Genomic DNA, 10,688 nt, shown 5'->3' with positions numbered 1-10,688 from the left:
GAATGAATCATAGAATCCTAGAATGGGTTGGGTTGGAAGGGACCTTAAAGACCATGTAGTTCCAACCACTCTGCCATGGGCAGGGACACCTTCCACCAGACCAGGTTGCTCAAAGCCCCATCCAACCTGGTATTGAACACTTCCAGGGATGGGGCATCCACAACTTCTCTAGGCAACCTGTTCGAAGGCCTCACCACCCTCATGGTGAAGAATTTCTTTCTAATATCTAATCTAAATCTTCCCTCTTCCAGTTAAAAACCGTTAGTCCTTGTGGTAGTGCCTAATCACTACCCTCTCTGACCAAGAGTCCCTCCTCCTCTGTCCTGTAGGCCCCCTTTAAGTACTGGAAGGCTGCTATAAGGTCTCCCCAGAGCCTTCTCTTCTCCAGGCTGAACAGCCTCAGCTGTCTCAGCCTGTCCTCTTTCAGGAGGTGCTCCAGCCCGCTGATCATCTTTGTGGCCCTGCTCAAGCAGGTCCATGTCTTTCTTTCACTGGGGGCCCCAGAGCTGAAGGCAGTACTGCAGAGGGGGGTCTCACCAGAGCTGAGTAGAGGGGGGAGAATCCTTGTGATGTAGCCCAGGATACGGTTGGCTTTCTAGGCTGCAAGCGCACATTACTGTATTGTTAAGTTTTTTGTCCACCAATACCCCGAAGTCCTCTGCAGGGCTGCTCTCAATCTAATCACCTGTATCCATGTTTGGGATTGCTCCAACCCAGATGCAGGACCTTATGCATGGCCTTGTTGAACTTCATGAGGTTCACATGGGCCCGCCTCTCTAGCCTTTCATGGTCCTTCTGGGATGGCATCCCTTCCCTCTAAAGTATCAACCAAACCACTGAGGTTGGCATCATCTGCAGATTTGTTGAGGCGCGCTCGATCCCACTGTCCATGTCTCTTGACAAAGACGTTAAATAATACTGGTCCCAGTATGGACCCCTGAGGGACCCCACTCATCACTGGTCTCCACCCAGACATTGAGCCGATGACCGCAACTCTTTGAGTGCAACCATCCAACCAGTTCCTTACTCACTGAGTGGTCCATCCATCAAATCCATGTGTCTCCAAGTTAGAGACAAGGAGGTTGTGTGGGACAGTGTCAAATGCTTTGCACAAGTCCAGGTAAATGACATCAGTCACTCTTACCCATGAATGCTGTAACCCTATTGAAGAAAGCCACCAGATTTGTCAGGCATGATGTGCCCTTAGTGAAGCCATGTTGGCTGTTGCCAACAATCACATCATTGGCTTCCATGTGCCTTAGCATAGTTTCCAGGAGGATCTGCTCCATGATCTTGCCTGACACAGAGGTGAGACTGACTGGCCTGTAGTTCCACGGGTCTCCCTCTTTAAAAATGGGGGTTATTTTTCACCTTTTCCAGTCACTGGGAACTTTACCAGTCTGCTACGACTTTTAGAATGTGATGGATAGTGGCTTAGCAACTTGACCTGTCAGTTCCCTCAGGACCCTCGGATACATCTCATCAGGTCCCATGGACTCGTGTACATTCAGGTTCCCTAGATGATCTCGAACTTGATCTTCTCCTACAGCAGGCGGTACTGCATTCTCCCAGTCCCTCCCTTTGGATTCTGTGACTTGGGCTGTGTGGGTGGGGCAATTACCTACAATCATACCCATGCTCCAGTGTTTTCTGTTGTTTTAGAAAAACATAATACTGATAAAGTATTTTTTAAGGCAGTATGATAAAAAACATTAAAAGAGTTGTTGTTTCTCTTCCTTTAGAAAGAATGCTTAGAATTGATCTTGTTTACTGATTATTGTTCTCGTTTTTTAGGCTATACTGTAGTGCATCCATTTACACCAGTGGGGAAAAATTTAGAACTGCTTTTGGTGTGTGATAAGAAGGATCTGGAAAGTTGGCAGAAGCAGAATCTGCCATTGAGTATTGTGACTAGATTAAAGGAGACGAGCAAGACAGAAATGAACCATATCAGGTAAGTAGGAAATGTGAACAGAAGAAATACCAGATCATCTTTTGGGTAATCTCAGTGACAGTGCTCTTTAGGAGTAAAAATAGGATTAGTGAGTTGTTCTGCACTATTCTTATGCTGCTACTCTGTAGCATATGAAATTGCTGATCTTTTGCCAGAACATTAGGTGGAACACCTCTTGGAGTGCTCAGCCCTTCCATTCCTTTTTGGTACAACTGTGAACTGATGAGGATGGTGTAGAAACAGAGGAGGTGCTCAGTACTTTGAGCTGTCAAGCTCTTCAGAAGCAAATACCTGTATTTTCATAAAAACACTATGTTAGAAAGTGTCACTTAAGGATTAAAACACTGAAGTTAGGAAAGACCAGAATTAAACATGTTCATTAATGATGTTCAGCCTCATTTTTCACCTTGCACATGTGTTATGGTATAACTTCTTTCAGGGATGAGTAACCATTTTGTTCCGAAGTTCAAAAAGAAAACCCAAAACCAAAATTACTAATCCTGTTTCAGTGAAGTTTTAGAACTTCAGAACCAGTACAAGAAGATTTAGAACCAGTATAAAACCTTCTTACAGTGGCAAAGACAAAATACAAGCTTGTGCTCTGTGCACTGACATAAAGATTTGTTGTTGATAGATTTCTTGGGTATTTGCTTAGGGGGTTGACATTTTTAGTCTGAATTTTAACAACTAGAAACAGCCTTGTAACTGGTTCTGTCAAGCAGTCTTAATAATAGATGCTGCTAACACTCCCAAATTTAATGTGATTCATTTTATTTGAAGCCATTACAGTTTTTGCAAATAGGATTGTTAATTCTTGTGTGCATTAACAGGTTATCATGTCTAGCCATGTGCTTTGACCTTATTAAAAAATGTGCAGCTCTGTATGAGTCTTTACCATCGTTCCATGAAATAATGCATCCTGTCAGAATTCTCCTTACACAGCATGTCCCAGTGAGTGAATATCCTGAAAAAATGCAGGTATGTGTTCCTCAAAAATGAAATAAATGATATGTTTGTTTTATTAATAAATTCTGTGATCTTCATCTGTGCTTGCTTTCTGAACAAAAAACAAGTATAAGCATCAGTGAGATTGTTTTCAAACATCAGGCATTTGCCTTCTGTGCTCTTCAAAAATCATAGTGATGTTTCTATGGAAAAAACAAAGAAGAACAGAGAATGTTTAGAAAAGGTCTTCTTTTCATTGTGTATCTTGTCTTTCCCCTCTAACTGAGGAGAATAGCACTTAGCTTGCAATAACGTAACATTCCATGAATGACTTAATTTATAAGAATAGTAGTGTGGTCATCCAGTTGCTCTTGTACTTTTGTAATGAATCTGTAAGACCTTGGTACAACCAGATGAATGTACCAAATTTACTTAACTGTCTAAGTAAAACTAACATAAATATGCCTGGTCAGCTGCCTTACTTAAAACAAAGCAGTTGTTTATTTGCTAACAGCAAGGTTCAAATTTTTAATGTGTCTCTTTTGAATGTAGCAGAATTGTCCTCTCCTCAAAGAGACATTATAAAATAGCCTTAGAGAACAGGATTTTGTAATGCAAATGATGCAAAATGACCTATATTTTTTGCCAGCAAAATGAACAGTCATTCTTAAAATGACCCTGAAAGACAGAGTCTGAGTTAAACTGGTGTCTTTGATATGCTTTTAAAATTGAAATTTGATTTGCATTTTCAGGAGTGGTATCACAGTGCTCTGAGAGAGCTAGAGAACAAAGTAAAACACTATACCCCACTGATATGTGAGAAAAAGAAGCCCGTGCCATTGAAACAGTATACCCCTAAAATTGTGAAAGTGTAAGTAAAGCAACACTTGATGCAAAGGAAGAGTGCATTTAAGTGTTAAGATTTTCAGCAAGCTAAAAGGATTTGGAACACAGGACATAAACCAGATAATTCTGTTTCTGCTAGATTTTGTGCAGATATCACACGGGACAAGCTACTGGGGTGGTAGGGAGGGAAAGGAAAAGGAAGGAGGAATTCTAACAAATAGAGCAAAGCTTATCTTGTGGAAAAACTGCACTGGAAATCAACTCTTGCCCATATAATCAATTGTAAATTAATAAATTTCAAGATGAAAAGAGGTTGTTTTTATTACCTAGTCAGGTGCTTTACTGAATGTTCTGTCAAGCACTCCAGTCTGAAGAACAATAGTGAGTAGTTTGTATGTATATGAACTATATGAAGGTAAGGATGGGTGGTGACGGTACTGAGGGATGCTTCGCCTGTGCAAAAGATAAAGCAGACTATTCCTGTACTCTGCATCACAGATCATAACAAATAAACAGTCACATTAAGCAGTCCTTTAGGCATACTTACTTGCCCCATTCTTACCTTGTCCCCAACCAAGCAGATTTCTACCTTCCAACAGTAACAATGACAAAAAACATGTTTGGTTTTTTTTTCCCCTTTTTTACAGAGCTTGCAATGACCGTGTGCATTTTTGTATTCTGTTTTGGAATTAAATTTTAATAACCCTGGTTTTGTAGATAACAGAACAGTACTCTGATTCAGGAAGTCTGCTTTATATTGGCTGCTGACTTACTTAGCGATGTTGATTATCTAAGGGGGCATAAATTGTCTGCCTTATTTATTCTAGTAATTGAAGAGGACAGCTTTCCTCTGCCATACACACTTACCGCCAAGTAACTGATCAGACTTCTGTAGAATTCATCTGCAGAGAAGATCTACAAAAACTTAAAATATATTGGGAGATTCCATCTTTCTCCAGACATCTGTTTGTCTTCTACTCTAGCTTTTTCGGTCTGTTCAAAATGCAGGCTACATATGGGGGATTGAAGCGTAAATGTTGTCTGCTTGTCATTTGCGTCACGACAATATACAGTTAGAAGGTCTGGTGAGTGTTTTTCTGGTATGTTCATTAGGCAGCTCGGTATTTTGCAAGTTAATCATATAATATGCAGGAATTAAAATACTGAGTTAGTATTCATACAAAAACTTACTCCTTATAAACATTAAAAAGTTGTTTTTGTTAAGGTGTTCTGTGCTCACACATACGTTCTCATTTCAGTTTAGAGTTTGGAAGAAAGCAGGGAGGCAACAAGAAGGAGCAAGAAAGGAGGCAGTTGATTCAGAGGCATAAACGTGAACTTAAAGGAGCCATTCGTGAGATTCGGAAAGATAACCAGTTTCTGGCTAGAATGCAACTTTCAGAAATCATGGAGAGGTAATGTAGCCTTTGTTTCAGCACCAGTTTGGGGATTGTTCTGCTGTGTGTTCATTTCTTTGCTGTGTGCCAAGACTGACAATAATAATCAACCATACTAAACTTAAATAGATAAAATTGGACAATTTAGGGAAAACCAGACATTTTCAGTAGAGATCATTTAAAGTGTTTTAAACTTTGCTGTTTCATTTCTCTAGTTTAAGAATATGCAGAATGTTTTTATTTAAAGTGTGTTGGTGAAATTTAAGAGTTGGGGGGCTTTTTATAAATTAATAATTATTGTCTAAATATATTTCCTTAGTTTCCCTAATACAATTTTTTTGAAATATTTTATATGTTGATTGTTTTTTTTTACAGAGATTCAGTCAGAAAAAGAAAAGTGAAAGAGCTTCTTGGTAGCCTTGCTACACAGGAAGGTGAATGGAAAGCAATGAAAAGGAAAAAAGGGAAGAATTAATTGGGACTGTTTACAGCAGGAAACTCTGGTTTTACTGCCATATAAAACACCCCAATCCTATGACTTTTGAAGAGATTTTAATTTCATTCTTTGGATGCATTCCTTTTGAAGAGACATCATCAGATCTGTCTGAAAAAGTGAACCTGCTTATTGGAAAAATCCACGAGTTTTCGTAAGGAGAATAAAAATAACACTTTTGTATGTGGTATACTGTTTATTTTAATAATAGAGAATATTTGGATGAATAATGAGAATTCCTAGGTGTGTGTGACCAGGTTTTAGTCTAACTTGAACTACACACAAAAAAAAATTGTACGACTGAAACCTTTTGTTAGCTTTTTTAATATTGAATAATTGCAGGCAGCTCTCATAGTGGTAGTATAGTTGCAGTTTAAGCAGTAACATTTTAATTAGTCTGTAGCATTGGGACATTCCAATTCTGTATTCAGTGGAGTAATGGAATCGGCTTTCAAGCAGAAGTCCTTTCTTAAAGCTCTATGACCATTCATCTCTTCAGTAAGTTTTAATAATCTAGGGTGGTTAGCTAGAATTCTTCAGTATATTCATAACTGTCTGATTTAAATGGACAGTGAAATCCTTAACTCTCTTCCACTGATTTTATCATGTATGATAACGGCCCAGCATGACTTTGGAAAACATCAGCCCTTAAAATACAGCTAGTAAATACTTCAACCCCTTCCCCCCCCCCCGATACTGTATTTGTGAAGAAACATTGCAATGAGACAAAGAGCATCACAGTTATTTAAAGGTGCTAGTCTGAACTATGTTCACTATTCAGGTATTCACTGTAATCTACCTATTTGATAATTTCAGTGACAGTTCTTATGCATTGAAGAAAATTGCAATATTTTCTTGGAAAACTTAGGAAAATGAAATCCCCTTTTACAGTAACGTTCCAATTTCAGTCTAAAGAACAAACTATAAAGAAGATCCTATAAAGAATGAAGTAATGGCCATGATTCTTTGCAAAAACAAAACAAAACCCCAAAACCTCTTCCATTTTCTAACACTGTTCCTAGATCTGATCTCTTGTGTTTTGGCCAATAGGTAACTCAGACATGGTAATGCTTACCTACTGTTCATGAAGAAAGACTTAAATGCTGTGAGTAAATCTGATTTCACAGTTAGGCCTGGTTGTTTCAGACTGGCTTAGAATGTTTTTTTTGTTCTGTTTTTTGGGGTTTTTTTGTTTTGTTTGTTTTTTCTCCAAATGAGACTTGTAATGAAAGCAAGACTAAAACTAGGAGAGGATGAGTTGAAACACTTAGGCTTTACATTTAAACTCTAATGACAAAGCTATCTTTGTAAGGTAAGTCTTGTTAAAGGTTTATCTGGGTATGTTTCTTAAAAGAGAAAAGCACTTTATTTGAAGTAAAGGGCTTTTATTGAATCTTAGTGCAACTATAGCAATGCAAGTAATGTGGGATTATCATCAGCTTTTTTAGATTGCAAAAACAGTTGTATTAAGTGTTAAAATAGGCTGGATACTAAGTACATGGGGGGGAAGATACTTGTGTCACATAAAAATTGGTAAGATTTCTGTGTTTGAAATCCATTCACACTTCCGAAAACAAATATGTTTTCAATTAACCTTTCCAAAATCAGTAAAGCCATCTTCTGAAACTTCAGAGGGATCTCAGAAGATTAGTATACCTCCTGTTTTATTTCCATTTGGCACAGTATAGATTTTTTATTTTAAAAAGTTATCTTTAAAACCAAAACTTTTTATATAGTTCAAGCCAAGAACTTAAGGCTGAAGTAATGAGGAAGGAGCTAACTTCTGATTTCTTGCTATAAACCAGCACTTTCAGTTTGGGGTTTTAGTCCCAGTATATTTCTCCTTTGCACAAATAAACTGTCAAAAAAGTAGTATTGTTTATTTATCTGACTTTATTTTTCCAACAGCAAGTAGCTTCAGGGGATTAGCTTCAGCAGCGTATTAGAATCACAGAGGCTGACAGCTGCACTTTGATCCTGGGGCAGATATTTTTGATACCACTTGCGGCTGCTTGTTATTCCTCAGTAAGGGAGGTAAGAAAGAAATAGGGGAGACACACAAGTAAGATGGTGTGAAAGGACATTTTTTGCGACGAGAATGAACAGGGATACCTTGCGATGCTGATGGACAAAGATAAAGGAGAGGGAAACCTCAGTTGATAAACTTACATGACTGGTTTTGAACGCTAGACTGAAAGTAGTTGTGTTTGAAATCACGCTCAGTGAAAATCACTGCATGCATTTTTACAAATTGCATGGTCAATATTTAAAATCAGATTTAATATTACAAACCTGGGACTAATGGTGATGCTTAACACATAGTATTTTACATGACTAGGAAAGCTGGACTACCTAGTCTTGCCTCAGCTTAACAATCGGTATGGTCTGATAGTTTTGCCATTGCCTAGCTACCGTAGTAGCTAGGGAGTGGTGGTGCTCTGATGCTGTAGAGGTGGTAGGAGGGTCTGGTCATTTGGACTACAAAGGGCTTGGACAAGCTTGAGAGTCAGTAAACCCTTTCTTATGGAGTTTCTTGAACACAATCACATTCACCGATTATTGTCTTGTCTCTGTCTTGCTCTTAAATGAGGAATTGTTGTAACAGGCCTTTTGACACATCTGTTATTATAAATCTGTCCTTAATTAGCCAAAAAATAAACTATTCTGTAATGACAAGTCATCCGACTCAAAAAAGGAAAATTACGATTTTGCCTTTAGTGCAGATAATTTATCTGTCAACATCAGCAGACCCAGAGAATAGCTACCCTGAGTATGAATACCGTAAAGAATTGGGTGAGAATAAAACTGTTCAGACAGAAATTGCATAAATTACTTTATTTGTGACTGCATGAAAATCTTCCTCATTAGTTTGGTCTTTTGGTTGTCAGTTGAAAGGTGGTATGCAGTTTGATATTCTCAGTTGCGCCTTGCAGAAGTTATCATCTACTGTGGTGTAACCATATTCTGTGTAAGCCATGAGTTTTTGCCATCAGCTTCTGCCACATGGAGGTACTGAGGCTGCTCCTGACCGCAGCAGGTAGAGTTTATTGTGAAGCAAAAACGGAGGTCTGTTGGGCAGAGGCTGGTGTCTCCATTACTGCAGCCTGTTCAGCCATAGGAACTGGCAGGGCTGCTTTCCTCTTAATGTGCCTTCTGGGCATTTGAAAAAGATAAACAGAAGCTATGACATAAAACATTTGGCAGTTTTATCATAATTCTGAGACTGTGAGATGTTATATATTCACGGGGCCAAAACTTTCCCACAAATGTGCTCCTCTTGGTCTCCGAGTTTGTCACCTAAGCTAAACAGGTACATTCTCAGTCCTAAATGTATTGGCTATGCCATCTTGCATAGTTAAAATGACTGGTTATTTGTAAGGGTTTGGTTTCTTGGGGGTTGTGTTTGGTTTGTAGTTTTTGGGGGTTTTTCTTCTTCAATAAATTATGTCTGGAGTGGATAACTAAAATTTTCCATTCAGTCTGAACACTGACCGAGTATAAAACACTAGGATGAAGACCCTGTATGGCATTAAATCCTTTAAAATATTAATGTTTGGGTTAATACTATTGCTGTTTAGCAGTAGAGCAGGGAAGTAAAAGCCAGAGGGGAAGAGGCATTGCTTGAGTAAGAAAACAAGACTGACATAAGAAAAAAATCAGTTAGTAAATGTAGTCTAAAAGCCAAATTTATTGTCTGACAGACCTGCAAGGTTTTGGACTGGTCTTCCACTGGGATGGGATGGACAATGACCTATCTAGCTGTAGAAGCAGTGCAGTGTGTTTACATGCAGGATTGTGTGACATGGTTGACTGCAGTAACATAAACTGGGCTCGGTGATCTGCAAAAGCTTTAGGCTGGTAGTTTAACAACAGGAAGAGCTGGATTTTTTTTTTTTTTTTTTTTTCTCCCCCCTAAACACATCTGAATTCAGGTGGTGCCTGGTCAGTTATATACAACAATTCAGAGCCAGAAGAATATGTCTACATCTATTTTCCAGACATTAAATGATTATTCATGCTTACACTGGAGCACCTCAAAGCAGAAGTTTGCCTCCAAGTCAGCAGCGATCCTTGTGTAATCATTCACTTTCCAGAGTATGTGCCATATCTACCAAATTCCTTTTCTCACACCAAACTGAATGCATAAAATGCTTAGGTAAACATGAGAGTAGCAGCTCACTATTTGATCTAAGTGGCACGTTAGTCCTGATGTTATGCTGTTATGCTGATAAGCTCCTCTAAATCTAGTAAGTTGTATAATGCACACCACTGATGGGACCGCATTACCTTGAATGGAACCAGAAGTCCTTTCAACAGCTGTATTTATTAGCTTCATTGGCAGATCCTTATGTATTTAAGAGTATGAAGAAACCTGTGCTTAGTCCACTTGTAAGCGTATACTCACATTTTATTTAGGCAGCTTGGACACCAGAGGCGGCTCCACGAGAGAGGAAAGCTAGATGGTGTTATCAGTGTCAAATCTATTCATGTTTTCTGTGCCAAAAAAAATTACTGTTTTATGGGAGGACCTTTAGGAACAGAGTTATGTCTTTTGCAACTAACTTTTTCTGTTTGTCAGATACCAGGACATTTCCATTTATTTTCAGGCTTGACATTAGAAAGAACTTCTTCATTGTTAGAGTTGTTAGGCATTGGAACGGGCTCCCCAGGGAGGTGGTGGAGTCGTCGTCCCTGGAGATGTTCAAAAAACGTTTAGATGTGGCACTTCAAGACATGGTTTAGTGGACAGGGTGGCATCAGGTATACGGTTGGACTTGATGATCTTTGAGGTCTCTTCCAACCATAATGATTCTATGATTCTAAAACCACAACTAACTGTGCTGTAACGTGGCTATGTAGCAACTGATGTCAGAACATCCCTCTCTTCTTGGAACAAGTGTGTTTTCACTAAAAAAATCTTTAAGGGAAGAAGGAACGGCTGTGGTTTGAGGTACAAGATGCCCAGTTAAACTGCTGTTTTATGAGGACTGGGGCTGTCTTGACAGGGCACTTCCCTCAGTCTGGGTTTTAAGTCCCTCTCGGCCGCCGGGCC

The 10,688-nt window shown here is 39.0% G+C and overlaps 1 protein-coding gene across 1 annotated transcript in view; it reads left to right on the top strand.

Moving 5' to 3' along the window:
* The window catches only part of NOP14 (NOP14 nucleolar protein), a 24,414-nt gene extending 18,797 nt beyond the window's left edge, over nucleotides 1-5,617 (top strand). The window contains exons 14-18 of the mRNA XM_009700865.1: nucleotides 1,795-1,954; nucleotides 2,785-2,932; nucleotides 3,652-3,770; nucleotides 5,005-5,160; nucleotides 5,518-5,617. Coding sequence (XP_009699167.1) covers nucleotides 1,795-1,954; nucleotides 2,785-2,932; nucleotides 3,652-3,770; nucleotides 5,005-5,160; nucleotides 5,518-5,617 — 683 coding nt within the window. The remainder of the gene's footprint in view (nucleotides 1-1,794; nucleotides 1,955-2,784; nucleotides 2,933-3,651; nucleotides 3,771-5,004; nucleotides 5,161-5,517) is intronic.
* Nucleotides 5,618-10,688: the final 5,071 nt, after the last annotated feature.

The sequence above is a fragment of the Cariama cristata genome, unplaced genomic scaffold, assembly GCF_000690535.1.
Source record: "Cariama cristata isolate BGI_N322 unplaced genomic scaffold, ASM69053v1 scaffold20335, whole genome shotgun sequence".
NCBI classification, from domain to species: domain Eukaryota; kingdom Metazoa; phylum Chordata; class Aves; order Cariamiformes; family Cariamidae; genus Cariama; species Cariama cristata.
The sequence above is the reverse complement of the archived record's forward strand: the minus strand, read 5'-3'. Positions and strand labels throughout refer to the sequence as shown.